Genomic DNA, 18,931 nt, shown 5'->3' with positions numbered 1-18,931 from the left:
GGTAAATTACCGTACTGTGTGGTAAATGATATTTCAGGTATTAATAGTTCCGGTTCTTTTTTGAAAGTGGCAGAACTTTGATCCTCTTACAACACAGTAAAAATTTTCGGTAAAAAAATACCAGCATTAAGGGTGTCTGTACTTTATACCGGAACATGTTACAGAACGAAAAATCTTGTAAATCGTAATTTTTACTGTAATAATTACCTTAAAATCGCTGAATTGATCTAATTCAATAAATATTACTGTAAAATTTGCTGTATAATATTTTACGGAATAAATAGATTTTACGATAAAATGAATTTTACTTAAGTTGTACCCAAAGTGCTGGTATTTTATACTGCAATATGACTCGGAATTTTTTACAGTGTATAAGGCTGCTGTGTTTGGAATCAGTAAAAATTTGTCTTAATAGTTTTGTCGAAAGACCTGCCACAAATTTGACTTCTTAATGTTAGTTTTAATCTTAGTTTTAATCTTCGCAATTTTTGTCATGTCCTTATAGTTATTTGATAGATTAAAAATTTTTTTCAAACAACTGTGAAAACAGTTTAAGCAAAGAAGTATCTTGGCTGAAAATAAATTTGAAACTATTTTCTATACTTAAAAGGTATGTTGAAACACGAACTAGAACTGATTAAAACACAACTCTATTTTTAAAAAAAGCATCCAATACCAACGTTAAGAAACTTAACAACTTTTAATTATTTTAAACATAACAGTGATAACGAAAAAGAACATCATACCAAAGAACGAAACAGAAAAAACATCATTGGAGTAACTAGATCATCCATCGCTTTTTAATTTATTGTCGTTTTCAAATAAATGATCTAGTTCATCGCTTTTATTTTACTGTCGTTTTCAAATAAATGATCAAGTTCATCGCTTTTAACAAGGTATACACATTTTTATATCGTTTTTACTGCATAATGTTAAAGGACAAACGACCAAAATTTAAACGAAATGATTTTTATTGTTTTGTACACTTCATACATCAATAACAATTGATGTTCAACCGACTGTTCAACTTACTTCCTCTTTCTATATCTTTTAACAATATTTTTAAACTGTATTTAAGTTCTTTTTAATATCTTTTCCCCTGATATTTGAAAATAGAATGTCCGATATTATATTATATTTTATTTTATTATATTTTATTTTAATAAACTTACCTTCTAAAATAATGTTATTTAAGTCAGTTATGTTGCCTTTTTCTATTGCAAAAATTTGTGGCAAATGGAGGTAAAAGCATCTAAATTCCATCTGAGTTTGATATCTGATCGATCTTCAATGCTGAGAAATAACTTCTATAACTTATTGCTTTGCATTGCTGATATTCAAAATTCTATTCTGAGTCTTAATATCTAGAAAATGTTCCATAAAGGAAGTTTTTTACGAAGAGAAAATAACAGGTGGACCAGAAAGGTTCAATAGATAGATGATGTTTTGGAGAAAGTCTCGTTTCGAACGGGATCTGTCGGAAGATAGTAATTTGCTATGATTCTCCAAAGGATTTTCAATTAAAAAAACTTGTTTCTAAAGTGTTAAAATATGTTTAAAAAAGGGCTATTGTTTTAATTTACTAAACCATGTGATCCATCATAAAAATTTGATAAAAAATCAATGTAGCACTCTTGGGTAAGGAAAATTTAAAACTTTCATTTCTTTTTATAAAGAAATAGCGTCACTATATTCTCACTATTAAAAAAATATTACTTGAAATAATTAGTATATGATTATAAAATAATAATATACATTTTATTCAAAAAAGATTACATTATTTAATAGTTATAACATTTTAAAACAAGGTTGTTCTTTTAATAACCTTAACAAATTCAATTTTAAATCATTTCAGGGGGTCATTTTCAATTTAAAAATTTTCCTTAAAAATTGAATGATTAAAATTCAGAAAGGATTTCGAAAATTCAATATTTTAACAAAATCGGTTAAATATTTACTGAAATTTTCCTTTATCAAGAACTATTCGATCGATTTTATGAACGAAGTATAAATTTCTTTTTAATTCTCTGGAGTTTGAAACTGTGTTTTTATATTTTTTTTCTGATATTTGAAAATAATGACCTTAACAAATTCAATTTTAAATAGGAGCTACTTAAAAATTTATCAGGGGCTCATTTTCAATTTCAAAAAATACGTATTAAAAGGAGTGATTAAAATTCAGAATGGATTTCTAAATTTTATTAAAATCGGTAAAATATTTAATTAAATTTTCCTTTCCCAAGAATGATTCGACCGATTTCGTGTACGAAGTATAAATCTCTTTTTAATTCTCTGGAGAATTGCAGTTGTGTTTTTAAATTTTTTTACTGATATTTGAAAATAATATCCTTAACAAATTCAATTTTAAATAGGCGCTACTTAAAAATTCTTCAGGGGCTCATTTTCAATTTTAAAATATACGTAAAAAAGGAGTGATTAAAATCCAGAAAGGATTTCTAAAATTCTAAATTTGAACAAAATCGGTCAAATATTTATTGAAATTTTCCTTTCGCAAGAATTATTCGACCAATTTTCTGTACGAAGTGTAAATTTCTTTTTAATTTTCTGGAGATTGCAATTGTATTTTTATATTTTTTACTGATATTTGAAAATAATTACCTTAACAATTTTAAATTGGAGCTACTTAAAAATTTTTCAAGACCTCATTTTCAATCTTAAAATATGCGTAAAAAAGGAGTGATTAAAATCCAGAAAGTCATTTCCAAAATTCTAAATTATAACATAATCGGTCAAATACTTACTGAAAATTTTCTTTCTCAAGAACTATTCGACCGATTTTGTGTACGAAGAATGAATCTCTTTTTAATTTTCTGGAGATTGCAGCTGTGTTTTTATATTTTTTTTACTGACAATTGAAAATAAAATGCCTCAGGTTCTATCAAATATATTAGTTTTTATGAAGTGATATTTTAAAATAGTTCTATTTTTGTCAGTTATTTTGTCATTCTCTATTGCAAAAATGTCTCGCCAATGGACATAAAAGCATCTAAATTTCATCTCCAGTCGATATCGGATCGATCTTCAATGCCGGAAAGTAACTTCTATTACTTATTGCTTTGCATCGCCGGGATTTAAAATTCTATTCTGAATCTAAATTGATAGAAAACGCTTCACAAAAGTAGTTTTAAAAAGAAAAATAACAGGTGGACCGGAAAGGCTCAAGAGATAGATGATGTTTTTGGAAAATCACTTTGCGAACGCTATCTGTTTGCAGATAGCAATTTACTTCGATTCTCCAAAGGATTTGTACTTTAAAAGAATGTAGTTTTTAAAGTTGAAACATTTTTACAAAGAGTGCGAATGTTTGTGTGTACTTTACGAAACTTCATGTTTAAAAAGTAGTAGAAGTTTGTAGAAGTTTTGTTATACATTTTGCGATTGAAAATTCTCTTTCAATTCTAATTCAGTTTAATATATTTTAATGATATATGATTCAAGGAACATATATTATTATTTAACAATTTTAAATATTTTAGACAAGTAGTTAAAACAACTTTTTTATGTAATGTTGTAGCTGTTTCATAAGAAAAGTATAGATTTATCTTTAACTTTGAAATAGAGGTAGAAAAGAAGTTTTAAACAATTCATCTAACACTCTAAATTACACCGGGAAATAAATTTATGCAAATGCTTGATATTGCTTAACTTGTGTGATTTTAAATCTGAAATACGTTTTGATTCCTCCAGACTATAGATTATTTTTAAAATCAGATTTTAGTCTATTTTTTGTCGAAATGTACAATTTTAAAAGCGTTATATTTAACAAGGGATTGCGTTTAAAAGTTGTGACAAACTTCTTTAGAAGTTAGAGCACATTGTTAAAATTAAAGCTGCATAGAAACTAATACTCAGAAACGTCATCATACGTTGTTAGGGGCGCAGAAACAGTTTATAATATTGAAGAGCATTTAATGGCGCATGACGATATTTCTGGGAATGGGTTTCAATACAATTTTAATCCTGATAACGCGCTTTAACTCTCATAGCAGTTTATAACAACATTTATGCGATTTCCTGCTATATTTAACGTTTTTTTTTACTTGCATTTTCAGATAAAGAAATAAAAAATGTTATTAAAAAACTGGAGTTTGGAGAGTGAAACCGATTTGAAATTAGGGATATTAAAGTATCTAAGATCTGCTAAAAAGCCTCATGCAAGAAAAAAAAATCCCATGTGCTATTTACATGAAATTTTTTTAAGAAATAAGATATTTAAAAATGACAATATTAGCTATGTATTATAATGATTATTCAACACGTAAAATTATTCATGGGTAATGATAAGAATAATATTTATAAAATTTTTATGTTAGTAGCGGATTTCGTCCCCTGCTTGCTTCGCTCCCCAATACAAATGATTGCTTGTGGCAAAATAAAATTTCCACTAAAAAACAAATTTTTTTTCCATATTCCCATGTCTTTAGCGTCTTATTTTTTAAAATTTTGAATTCAACTTAGAAAGCAGTTTTCCACAATCCCCAAGTCCTTGGTGACCATGCAAGTTTTCAAATTTTAAAACTTTCGTAATTAATATTTTAGAAACCTTTTGACTAAAAAATTTGCCAATTTAATATTTATATTTCTCTTTTATTTTAAGACATTTGTACTAAACAATGATCATGTTGCAAAGACAGTGGAACGCCTACCAGATCGCTTCAACTTTTAAAATGTAAACAGCCATTTCACTGATGACTTTTTAAGCAATTCAATTCATAATTTCTACGTTTCCGAGATGCCAGAGACTTTAGTAACCCTTCCCTATCATCAAATTTTTTCATGCTGTGGTAGTATTAATTAATAAAAACGTTTGTTACTGTTTTCGTAGGCCATTACGTCGAAGGCTGCGATTGTTCTTGGTTTCCAGTGGCACTATCTATGGCCAAGAATTTAACTTCTGCCACTTCTACTCAGGGTGGACCCATCCATACATTCATTCATTCATCCACAAATAGTAATTTTGACCTGGACCAGAGAACAATCAATCTCCAATTCAGTATCCACAGAGGTATAATTTGTTATGGGAACATGGCGGACTTTGTGACCCGATTGATTTAATGTGCACCGGTCACCATTTACTTCCCGGGAAGAATTCGGCCGGCTGTATTTGAACTTCCATTCTCACGAACGAGTAAATGATTAGGTTGTTGCAATAATATATAAGTTATGATCTTATATATCAGGGATTTCTAACTTACATGAGACTGGGGGCCTCAATTAAAAGCACAAATCAAATGGTGGGCCACAACTTTATCAAAATTTAATGTATGATTCTTTTATGTTTGAAGGAACATTAAATATTACTGTCAGATTTTTACTAAGTTGTACAAAGTAAAAGTATTGAATTACAAATTAAAATAAGAAGTAGATTTTAAAAAATACTTAATTGTTACTAATAATATTTTTAAAAATATGAATTAAATAATAAAAATTCAGGCTACAGTAACTTTAATGTGCACCTATGTATTAAACTATTAATGTACAACAGATATCTAGTTGTTAAGATATAAAACTTTAAAAGGGTTGGCATTAAAACTTACATAGTACCACACAAAATGTTTAATGAGAAAATTGAGGTTTGTCTGCTGCAACCACCAGAGAATAGACATTTACATTTTAAATTTAAAATTTACAAATGTGTGTGTAAATATTTTCGTAAAAAATGAGTGGTTTCAAGAAGTTAAATCGGAGAATTTCATCGAGAAAATTTTTGATGCACACATGCTGAAGACAAAAAAAAAAGAAAAAAAAGAAAATGCACAAATACAAAAAAAAATTAAATTAAATAAATAAAAAAGAGCAACATGCACGATTATTTTTGTATTTGAATAAATATTTTCCAGGATGCAAAACTCGAGAAATAAATTATTTTGCACCGTTGGTATGTTAAATTTCACAGAAATGAAGAAATTAGGTTTCTATGAACGAAAATTGTCCACAAAAAAATGACTACTAATATATTTTAGTTCGTGAGCGACAAAAAAGGCTTCGCGGGCCGGATGCGGCCCACGGGCCGCCAGTTAGAAACCCCTGTTATATATTATGTCGTATAATATCTGATGCATATATCGGATGCTTTTTTAAAGTTTAGCGCCGTACTTTAGAGTGTACAAGGCAACCAAAATCGCCTAATTTTGTAGAATTTCATTGAATAATCTACTTTTTCAAAGATAAATTTAAAAAAAATACTTCTTCATGATACTTTTATTGATGCTGATATTTTTATGGAAAAAAATATCGTCTTAAAATGAAAGCATTTATTTACAATAATTAATGTTAATTTAATGTTATCGAAAACATGTTAATAACTTGTTTATCAAAAAACATGTTAATGACATGTTTATCAAAAAACATGTTAATGACATGTTTATCAAAAAACATGTTAATAACATGTTTATTAAGAAGCATGTTTATTGAAAAACATATTTATTATAAAAATTTTAATTAAAAAACATGATATTAACATGTTCTTTAATAACATGTTAATATGTTATGAAAAGACAATAATATTTTCAATAACATGGAGGAATATAAAATATTAAATAATTTTTATTTAAAATAACTACTATTTATAGAAACCAATATCTCACTTTTGTCCATACGGCATCCATTTGGCTCTAAAAAGAACTGTTTATTTTTTCAAATTACAAATATTTTGCTATTTATTAGCATCTTATTAAGAGTAACGATGTTGCATAATTTTTCTAAGCTATTGAGCGAACTTGGTCTCAAGACGAATCTTTCGCAAAATCGTTCAGCTTTTAAAATAATTAGTTCGTAAATTGTTCATTCAAATAATAAAATCGCAGTAAATTAACATTCATTTAGTGATGTCTTTCCACTCATGACGTTATTCTTTTTTTTAACTTATGGATTTTTGTAAAATCTCTTTCTTTTGTTCATGTCGATTTTGACAATTCATTGCGCACTTTTCTGACATTGGCTTTAGGTACGCATGCGCAGTCGCTTTAAATTTTATTTATGGGTTTAAAGAAATGATTTAAATTGCTAAATCTCTTTAATTAGGGAAATAAAAAAAGTTATTGTTTTCCTCTCAGACGAGGTGACACGGTAAGACCGTCTACATTGTCACTGGTACGCATGCGCAGTTGCTTTAAATCTTATTTATGGATTTAAAGAAATGACTTGTAAAATTGCTAAATCTCATTAATGAGGAAGATTAAAAAAAGTTATTGTTTTCCTTTTAGACGAGGTGACGTGGTATAGCCGTCAATATTGTCACTGGTACGCATGTGCAGTTGATTTAAATCTTATTTATAGGTTTTACGAAGTGATTTGTGAAATTGCTAAATCTCTTTAATGAGGGAGATAAAAAAAAGTTATTGTTTTCCTTTTAGACGAGGTGACACGGTACGGCCGTCAACATTGCCACTGGACGTTGCTGTCACACTTGAAGGGGCCACAGAAGAGCAAAACAATTCGAACTTTCATACACTCCGTGCACCAGTCAAGTTTGATACTGATGGTGTGACTCCTCACTGGCCACCCCCGGGAAGACAAGAAGAGACCAACAACCTAGTCATTGATGATGGTCCACACATTCAAATTCACAGAATTACTTGCAATGTAAGATTTAATCTGTTTAAAACCGTTTTTCACGAAACTGTATTTCTCTTTTTTTATCACCTTAATTATAAGTGGTTTAAAACTGTTAATTCAAATTCAAGTTTTTGCCATGCAGTTTTGCTCTTACCAAACGATAAATTAAATTTTTATTTTTTAAAAATGCCGTCCAGGTGGCTGAGTGGTTACCTCGCCTGACTGCGGAGCCTGTGTTTGCGGGTTCGAATCCCGCTCAGGGCATTGATGTTTCTTTCCCTCTCTGTGTTCTACGTTCTTTCTTCTGTGTGATTGTGCGAATGTAACCTTCCCTATAAACCGGTTTGTGGTTGTATGACGTGGGTGACGCAGCTCCACCGCCGCGGCTTAGTAGTAGTTGCTCACTGGGTAACGATAAGGGAGTAACAATTTTGGCATTTCTGAGGCCATTGGGAAATAGAACCAAATGCCCACCATTAACCAAAAAAAAATTAAAAAAAAATCATTTTATGATTATTTTCTACTTTTAGGAAAATTTGCCACAGGTTTGCCATAAAAAATAACATACGATATTCACATTGAGTTTTGGTAATGGTAAGAGTTTGGTATACACTTTTGTCACAAAAACGCGAATGGCAATTTTTTACCATACGCGTATGTTAAATATTTGCCATACGTGAATGGGAATAGTGCATAATGATATTTAACCATAGGTTAAACCACATTAGGGTATCCAATTATAATTTCTTATGAAACAAGTTTTTGTCATAAATTTATTTTGTGCTATAGTCTTCAAAAGCATTTTTCCATTGGCTATGGCAACATTTCTTTATAGTGCAGTGGAAGTTTATCATACAACTATGTAAAGCGAAATTTATACATACGTAATAATAAACAGGGATTGTGATGACGCAATAGGCATTACACACATTTCCTAGCTTTTAAAATTTCTTTAATTTCTTAAGCTCATTTCTTTAATTATTCTTAATCGAATTTTAATTAAATTAAACCAATCATTTAATTTTAATTACATTTTATATAAAAGCGAATATAAAATATTTTATTCTTTTATTAACAATCAATGTAACGGCTAACTTTTTATTCCAATACTAATGTAAGACTCATTAATTCACTGTCGCAACTAAATCGAAAATAAAAATCTATTTATAACTCTTTATTCTTTGTTTCTTAAAACAAAAATGTTTTAGTTACTTGGTTATACTAATTCTCACAGTCTCTTTGGCGATTCGCCTTCGCCAAATTATTTTCAAATTTGATACTGATTACCTTTTTGGCTTTGTTTTTGGATATTTTATCTTTCGATAAATCGCCAACCAGGGATTTCTTCCCATGCTCCTAACTGACTGTTGAGGACAATTTAATCACTTTTTAATTTGGCTTTTGAGTAAGCTGATCGATTTATCTCCCATGGCTTGCCCTCATTGATATTATTATACAAAATTCATTATTTAATGTATAAAGTGTCATTATGGATAATATATAATTTGTATCTCCAGCTCTGCAAATACTACTAAATCAAAGTTTTATTATAATTATGATCTAGTTTTCACCTTCAACTGTCATTTTTATTATGCTATTTTCATCACAATCTTCAGTTAGTCAATAAAACCATACAACTCCAACCACGAATAATTTCGTCATTATAGGGGTAATTGAGGATATAATTATAAAGGTAATAACAGTGAGCTTTCGGGGCTTTGCACAAGAATGATTATGCTACAAAAATAGTTTTAATAAAAAAAAATTAAGGCGAACGATTAAGTTATTAAATATATGAGAAAAGAAAACAAGGAACCTTTTGTGGATAAGAATCCGAAATTTAAATCTCTACGTCGAAAATTAATTAGCAAACAATAAAGGTAATATGAGTAATGAAAACAAAATTGGAGTAGACTTACTGACTTTTTGTTGGTTTTCTATTGTTAATTAAACCAAAATAAATCACAACATAAAAAATTTTACACAATAACGTAGAAATGCAGAAAATCTAACATCAGCGAAGTTCACGCACCATTATTCTAGCTACGAGAGCTAATTTGGTTCGAGATTATCAAGTTGTTTATGAAAAATTTAAAAATTTTTTGTCGAAATTGGGATATTTTTTAATTTTAATAAATTTAAAAATTGATTTAGCTAGAAATTCAAAATAAATAACTAAATAAAAAATGATAGAGTATAAAAATTGAATAAATTAAAATGAAAAAAAAAACTCTTCTAAGTATGGCCGGGTAATGCTTTGTCGAGGTATCGGCGTCATGCACATACCTTGCCGGCAGTGCAAATTTTTGAAGTTGAAATGCTGGTTTTTGTTGAAATAATCGAAAATAATTTTTAAATAACTATAAGTCACTATGATGTGAATGAACTTCATTGAAAAGTGCTATTGTTTTTGATGGATTGATATAATTAACGCAAAAGTGATCAGGATCGTTGGAGTTGCATTAAAACACGCCTGTTTCCTTTTGTAACCATGTCCACTCCCCCATATGAATGAAGCACGCGTATAGTGTGTTTCTATTTGTTTGCCATATGCCTATGGTACTTCCCTTTAATCATACCATTAGACTATGGTGTCCCGCCGTATAATACCATACAAATTTCTTTGGTTACCATAGACTTTTGGTGTCTTTTCATATGAATGCCATACCAATTTCTATGGTAACCATAGGAGTATGGTGTTTTGCCATACGAATTTCTATATTTGCCATAGGCTTCAAGCATTTTGCTGTATAAATTTCAATGGTTGCCATATGTTACCACAGATTAGCATAGGCATGCCTATGGCAAAATTTCATAAAGGATATTTGCTCTTACTTTTCAGAAATTATTTTATGGTTTTGGTATAAAATTGTGGTAGGACTTCTTTGTCGAATTTATATTGCACCTTATTTTTATCTGTTTTTAAGCATAATTTTTCGATAAGTTAAATTTTCAGACACTTTTATAAAGAAGCCAATAAAAATTTATGCGATTTTACATTTAAACATGATTATAATGAATAGCACTTTTAAAATGAAGATAGTTTAAGATTTTTCTTAATAACCAGTCAGAAAACTCTCCTTACAATATGGTGAACTGGATTCAAATCCCAGCGCTGATTTGTCGTGCGAATTATGCTCTCGGCTAGAACTGACCACAGTGTTGCCATAATGATTTCAGAGATATTGTTTGTTGTTGAAATAACAGAGTTTTTTGTTGAAATAACTGAGTTTGTTTGTTAAAATAGCATTATTTACATAGTTAAAAAAAACAAGCGCCCGTTTTGAAATAACAGTATTTTGCTGTGAAATAAACGGCAGTACACTGGAACACTGCCTGACAGTCTTTTTTTCAGTAAATTTAACAGATTTTCTTTTACAGAGTAAAATTACAACATTATTTGGTCAGCAGCACGAACCAGTCAGCAGCACGAATGGCTAAGTTTGCAACTTAATTTCTCGTTACATTGGTTGGCTGGTTGTGAATAAATTATTTGGAAAGTTTTACCAGCATTGCAAAGATAGATTGGCTAGTCCACTACAATCCAGGGATGCGCTACGTTGGTTGGTTGAATATTGTTTGGTAGGAAATAATTCTAAGTTCCTCTTTGGTTTTGCTGGTTTTCAGACTTCTTGGGCAAATGAATGAGTTTTCCAGTTCACAATGGCTACCGGTCCATAGAAACTGTAGTCAAGAGTCAGTTGATGATGGAACTCCACGATACTGGTATCGATGATCTTCTTTTGTCATCTAGCATATTCTTTGATTATCAGATTCTTTGTCATCTAGCATAGTTTTCCAGTTAAGAAACTAGCTGGTCGAAAAGTGGTAAAATTTTAACTCACAATAGGTAAATTTTTGGCTGGATATAAATGCCGATAAATTTTGCTTGTAGCAGCAAGGGACGATTGTAAATTTTTTCTTTGCTATCTACTATAGCTTTCTAGTTAAAGGACCGACTAGTCAAGGAGTGGTTAAATTTTAATTGAATATGCTTTTTTTGGAGTGCAATTTTTGCTTATAGGGGGCAGAAAATAAATGAAACGTGTATTGTCAATAATCACAGTGCTGATTTAAGAGCAGTAGCTAATAGGAAAGTGGTAGGAATATCTCTTGTCCAATTTTACCACCAAATATATACTAATGACGTAATAAAAATCCTTTCTAATTTAAATGCGCGTCGTTTATTAAGCTAATCACGTGTACCCAAATGTTCCTTTTAAGAAGATAGAAACATTCTTTTATTTAGCAGGACTTTCCCTCGACGTGGCAACCAGCAAGGCGTATCATCACATTCATGGGTGTTGTCTCCTTCCTCTGCATCGCTCTGGTCGTCGTCATTGTCATGGTAGCCGTCGCTCTATCAGGATCAGTCCATCCACGTTCCGTCAACTTGAAAACAACAGAACTCATTTATCTCATCCCTCAACCACGTAGATTCATTAACAGAACTCCCACAATAGTGGTCCACAGACAGAATCCGAAAATATGGCAGAGGCACGTGGACGATTTATCTTCTTTAATGCAAGCCTATAAGGAACAACAGGGGTCCCTTGGCACACACAATTGCGATCTGCATTTGGCGCCCTCCCCAATAGGTAACGTTCATTTATTCTTAACTGTTCTGTTTCCTCCATTGTCAAGGTTTTCTTAAGGAAGGTTCTAAAAAATCATTAGCTAATAGAATTTATTTTCCTATTACAAGTTTGACTTAAACTGCTTTCTCGATCTGTCTTAATTTAACCTTTGATCTACGACATTATGTATCAAGCTTCTGGTCGATAATGTGATAATTGGGAAGAAATTTACAAATATTTTTTTCCACGTAAATTTCACATAAGCTAAACTGTTCTCTTTCTAGACATATCATTGGCAGTACGTATCAAGTATCCGGTCGATAATTAGATTATTGGGAAGAAATTTATAAATATTTTTTTTCTCACATAAATTTGTCGCGAAATAAATTTTAGATATACTTTCGTTTACATTTTATCATCGGTAGTATGTATTAAACTTTCAGTCACTAATACGATGATTATAGGAACACATTTAAAAATATTTTTCCTCATAAATTTGATATAAACTGAGTTTTAGAAATATTTTCTTTTTAGTTTCATCATCCATAGTACCTATTTCTGTAATTTTTCAAAAACTTTTTTAAATATAAATTTTTTAAATATATTTTTTAAATATAGTTTATATATACTTTTTTTATGTATAGAATAGTTTTTTTTAAAAAATGTTTGTTTGGTATCATACGATGATTTTTGAAGAAAAAAAAACCTAAAACAAAATCCTAATTTAATAAATAAATGTTTTTTAATAAATATTTGCTCTCCTTAAATTACTATAAATGATATAAAGATTATATGTATACTAAAATTCAGGTTTATTGAAAAAACAATTTCAAAAAAAGTGTTGAAGTTTGAAGTTTTGTGAAAAAGTAAAAAAAAACGAACTGGTAGTAGTGGATCAGAAATTTTTCGAAAAAAAGCATAAAAATATTTTGAATACAACTAAGCTTGAATAATCTGCCCACTTAAAATAGATTATTAATGTTTACTGACATTTGTAGTTTTTAATTCCAGGCGTTTCGTCTTGCAATTTCCCTCTGGACAGGATTAGTGAGAACTGTACCAAAAAGAACAACTTTGGATACCCAATTGGAAACCCGTGTGTGGCTCTAGTTTTCAATGCTTTATCAGGATGGGTACCCGTTCCATACAACGCATCCAATCCATCAGAAATTCCAGAAGAAGTTAGGCCTAACTTCAAGAAAGACATTGTTCCAATCACCTGCAACACTTCCGTAGTGGCTTCTCAAGGAGGTTTAAAAGGAGATACGAATATGTTTAATGTGCATTATTCACCATTTCCAGGTTTTCCATACAAATTTCTGAACCTAAGGGGAAGAGGAACTGGTTTACCCCCTTTAGTTATAGTTCAGTTCCTTGGACCCCAGATAATGGCAGATGTGGAGGTGAACTGTCAGATGTGGGCTAAAAATTTGTCGCCTAACTCTAGCGAAGAAATAGGCCACGTTAGGTTTAGCCTTTTCATTGTATGAAACCACTTTATTTTAATATGAAATGTCATAAGAAAATGCTTTAATATGATTTGGTGTGAGGTTCGGCTGGAACTGAAAAATGACTTGAATAGTATTTTGAATAGAATTTTTTTTCATATGTAAAAGATATATGTATAATGGTCAACAAATTAATATTTGAGCGAGGGAAAAAAGGAAATAGAATTTTATCATAAAAAATCTGAAAAATCTCTTAAAAAAAAGGCAAGGAGAAAAACATCAAAACCTTTTTGATTGCCAAAATATATAGTGCGATGGTGAAAGATAATTATTCGAAACATATTTAAATTTTATTTGATAATCAAAAAAATCAATTTGTTGTAATTTTCAACAACTCTGTGTTCCTCGTTTAAATATTAATTTGCGATTCCAAATGTCCATATGTGTATACCACCCTAATATATATTAAGGGCGGTGTTTACCGAACACTATGTACAGATGCACTATGCATTCAGATAATTTGCTCAAAAAAAAAGGACCATCTGAATAACTTTTGATCTAATAATCGGATCTTCACGTTCTGGAACTCAATCTTAATGATTTGAGATGTTGACCTCAAATATTTTAATTAATTAGTGCTATGAAGCTATGAGCCATGCTTATTTGAGCTATGAAATCAAACGCAAAAAGCGCTTTCTCTAAATACATTTTTTTATATTGACGGATTTGGATTTTCGTTTGATTAAATATGCTTGGCAGTTTGGTAAGTATGGTCCAAATTGTTTGGTCAGGAGAGCGCTCTGAAGTTTGGACTCCTTAATATAAATTTTATTTTTCGCTTATTCCACCATATCTCGAAAATTTTTCGTCAAATCGAATAAATTTTGCATACAATGAGAGAATTCGTTTATCTAAAGATGCAAAAAATAACTTTTATTAAATATTGCAAAAAATAATTATAAGTAAAAATTTTTTTTATTAATTCATTCAATAATTGTCGAAACAATTTTGAACTGTAAGGTATATAATCTTTTATGTCATTTTAAAGAATGTAATTGTACATAGTAAAGTATTGAATTTGAGCAAAATCGATCGAATAGTTCCTGAGAAATCAAATTTTAAAAAAGTCATATATTTAAAACATGATTTATCAGGAATTGTTCGACTAATTTCGCTCAAATTTTGCCATGCAAAATTACGCTCTTTAAAAGAGTAAAAAAACTAAGTACTTTTGTTGTGTATTAATTACAAATTTCTTTCGACTATTATTAAATAAAATAATAAAAAATAATAAATATTTACTGAAAGCTCTTTTTTAACGAAATTATCTTTGCAAAAACGAATTTTATAATTGTGTGGAAAATTTTTTTCGATTCGCTAAAAAGTAGTAGATATGCAAAAAGTAAAACAAACATCAAGGGCTCCAAATTTTGGACTACTTTCTTGACCTGAATGCTTAGCTTGCAGCTGCTCTTTTATTTTTAGGATCAGAAATTTGAATGCGACGAAAAAAAGGTATGTAATTAGAAAAAAGTAGTTTCTGTGTCTGATTTGAGAGTAACCCCTCTAACCCGTTAAGATTGAGTCCTTGAACACGAAGGTCCGATCATTAAGATCAAACGTCATTTTGTGTGGTCCAATTCTCATTTTCTTTCGCACTACACTTTAAACATACGATTCAAATTTGAGTTTTGAAAATGTAAATTGCATTCTAAAGACAAGATTTTTGTGCGCTAATTGAGCTTATTATATCAATTAGTACGCAAAATCTCATTAGTTTGAAATTTTTATGTGCAAATTGACGAAATGATGAGATTCTTGTGTGTTAAGATGCAATTTTCATGTTTTTAAGAGGTGAACTTAGGCTATGCTCTCGAAGTATTGTTGAAAAGCAATTTGAATTAAGAAATAAGGTACTAAAAGTACTTTTTCAGAATAAACATTATTCTTTATGTGGATTTATATTTTTAAGCTGATATGGGGGATAACTATTTTTAAAACTTTTTTCGTGTTGATTCAGGGAGATAACTTTTCTACAACAGGTTTTTAAATTAAAATTATATTTTCTCTTGTTAATTCTAAAATTATCCTCCAATTATTGTATCAAACGTAGTTTAAGGTGTAGTATATATATATTTTCTTTTGATATGGCCAGCTGAACAGTGTTTGATCGAGGATAATGGTAAAATTTATGTTAACAAATAGCTGTTGTGAGCGTAATTTGTCACATAAGAACTGTGTACAAAGTTGACTATACACTGATAACTTATTATTTATTAGGGCCTCAGCAAACAACTAAAACTCATCACTTTCTTATCTCAGAAATCAATTTCAACCAAACTCTAGTTTTATTCAGATATTTTTGTAGTAAAAATTAATTAAAACAATTATTACTTTTAATAAAAAGATAACCATAAATCAGCATTAGTTGAAATTTTATAAGGATTAATAAAAATGTTTAATTATTTAATGAATCTCAATTTGCTATGCACTGTTAGAAGTTTCATTCTAAAGTTAAGGCAAAAAAAAACATGAATACAAAACTGCATGGTTTTTCAACCATTTACAACTAGCATGGTTTCAAAACTGTAAAAAATTTTTTTAACTGGATATTGGAGATAGTTTAGTAGCCTTATGGTGCTGCCATCTGTACGTGAAGGAGAGCATCGTATTTTAATCACCCAGTGACACAAATTGGGGAGAGCAGGATACTGGAAATTCTCCATGTGTTAAAGGGAATAATGTGGCGGAAATATCGTGGTATCAACACTGGGATTCGAACCCTTGTTCTGTCGGTCACGGGATTGACAGAATGACCCTCTCGGCTGTAATAGGTGGGCCTAGTTAGTGTGATGAAATTTTGATTGTTTAACCATATTGGGGGAAAGTAGTTAATAAACGGGTTTTGCCGCTGTTAATAGTTTGAATGCAATCTTATATGTAATTATTTGACCGTTTTGTTTGAATATGGTAAAATAACATTAAAAAAAATTTTTATATAACTATTTTTCCGAGAAATTTCTGACAGTGTGAGAGAGGTAAGTGTTATTAATTTACAGTTTTAAATTATCATGATGATTCATTTTCATTCAAACCTAAATACAAGGAAAGCATTTTTGATGTCAGTTTACTGATTAACAATAAATCCTTACTAGTAAATAAACCTCAGTGTTTTGAGTTCGAAAAATATGACTGATTTATTGCTAAGTCATCATGATTATTCTTTTTTCATGAAAATAAAATTTTTTGTGACAGAATTGTTCACATGTTATTTTCATAAAAATAACATTTTCATGAAAATAACATGTGAACATTTTTTGAAATTAGTCTTTTGATTAGTAATAAATATTCATTATTTAATAAATCCCTCATTGTTTTAGATTAGAAAAATATGATGGAATGAAAAATTATGATTAGAAATGTATAAATAGGCATGGTGGGTTAGATACTGAACAATCATTGTGTAGGACCGGGGTTCTTTTCCAGGTTGCGCCTTGATTCCCACCCATTTTAAAAGTGAATAGGTTGTCAAAGTATAGGTTACCTAGGAACAATGCCAATCTTGATTTTAATCTTCATGGTCTAGATCAGGGGCTTCCACATTACATGAGGCCGGGGGCCGCAATTAAAAACACAAATCAATCGGCGGACCGCAACTTTATCAAAATTTAATGTAGGACTCTTTTACGTTTGAAGGAACATTAAATATTACTGTCAGATTTTCAGCAAGGTGTACAAAACAAAAGTATTGAATTACAACAATATACAAATTAAAATAAGAAGTAGATTTTTAAAAATATTTGATTGCGTATTAAAAAATTTGGGCTACAAGAGCTTTAATATGCACCTATGTGTTAAACAATTAATGTGCAACAGATATCTAATTGTTAAAATATAGAACTTTAAAAAGGTTGGTATAAAAATTTATATAGTGGCACACAAAATGTTTAATGAGTAAATTGAGGTTTATCTGCTGCAACCACCAGAGTATAGATACTTACATTTAAAATTTAAAATTTTGCAAATGTGTGTGTAAATATTTTCGTTCAAAAGGAGTGGTTTCAAAAGGTTAAATTGGAGAATTTTCTGATACACACGTGCTAAATTATATTCACAAAATACAAAAAAAAAAAAATGAAATAAAATAAGAGCTACATACACGATTTTTTTTGTATTTGAATAAATATTTTCTTGGATGCAAAACCTGAGAAATAATTTTTTTTGGTATGTTGGTATGTTAAATTTCACAGAAGCGAAGAAATTAGGTTTTTATTAACGAGAAAAATATTTTAAGCCCATACAGATTTTTTACGAAAATTGCCCGCGAAAAAGTGACAACTAATATATTTTAGTTCGCGGGCCACATATAAAAGCTTCGAGGGCCGGATGCGGCCCCCGGGCCGCCAGTTGGAAACCACTGGTCTAGATCACAATCCTGGTCTCGATCATTAGTCTCGAAATAATTGAGCTTGAACTATCTTGATCCTGACTTTTGTTAGAGTCTCTGCGTTTGCAGTACTTCAAAGGTTAAATTGTCAAGACTTTTGAATTAATAATATAACAATATATAACGTTATATAACAAAAAAAAGTTTTACCTTTACAAAAACTATTGTCATTCTTTATAATATTTTATATTTTATTTTGAGACTGAAAAACATATTGGTATTTGAAAGGAGAGTATTTTGTACAAATGCATGACGTATTTTAAATGCAAAATTTTATGCATTTAATGTAATAGGGTGCTTTAAGAGATCGTGATTAAACATTATAATAAATCTTTTGAAACTTTCTTTGATGCATTTTTAAGATTTAATCTTGATTTCAGTCTGTTTATAGTTATATGCCCTATTTTAATACTAAATCTTTTTATGCATGTAATTAAAAAAATGCAGAGGATTTTTTCCAATTATTTTTAACAAAAAATCATGTTTTCACATTGAAAAACTTTTAAATATTTGTGACATCTAATTTTTACACTTTGTGTGAGAATCAATTCGCACTATTTTTGAAACATCACTAAATTGTTGTTTGTAATTGATGAATGAAGAATCATCATCCACTACTTTGTGCCATAATGTAACAAATGTCATTAATAAAATGTTATTTATCCATGAAATTTGTCCGTTTTGAAAAATAAAAAATATATTGTCTAGTTTTGGAGCACACACACACTGTTAGAATTTTCATTCTAAAATTATGGTAAAATAAGCGATCCAATGAGTTTATTTTATCATACTTCCACGAAGAAAGCAGACTAAGAAGTTATAAGAATAGCAATTATCAATTCTTTGTTCTATGAGAATTCCATAATTTACACTTTTCTATG

General features: G+C 29.7%; 1 protein-coding gene across 1 annotated transcript in view; it reads left to right on the top strand.

Moving 5' to 3' along the window:
• The window catches only part of LOC107441534 (sodium/potassium-transporting ATPase subunit beta-like), a 151,917-nt gene extending 133,196 nt beyond the window's left edge, over nucleotides 1–18,721 (top strand). The window contains exons 2-4 of the mRNA XM_071182508.2: nucleotides 7,377–7,605; nucleotides 11,831–12,176; nucleotides 13,167–18,721. Of these exons, the coding sequence (XP_071038609.1) occupies nucleotides 11,876–12,176; nucleotides 13,167–13,645 (780 nt within the window). The 5' untranslated portion in view covers nucleotides 7,377–7,605; nucleotides 11,831–11,875 and the 3' untranslated portion in view covers nucleotides 13,646–18,721. The remainder of the gene's footprint in view (nucleotides 1–7,376; nucleotides 7,606–11,830; nucleotides 12,177–13,166) is intronic.
• Nucleotides 18,722–18,931: the final 210 nt, after the last annotated feature.

This window comes from Parasteatoda tepidariorum, chromosome 4 (assembly GCF_982258835.1).
Source record: "Parasteatoda tepidariorum strain Cologne lab strain chromosome 4, Ptep-v5.0, whole genome shotgun sequence".
NCBI lineage: Eukaryota > Metazoa > Arthropoda > Arachnida > Araneae > Theridiidae > Parasteatoda > Parasteatoda tepidariorum.
Note: the sequence above shows the minus strand (reverse complement) of the source record. Positions and strands in the feature narration are given on the sequence as shown.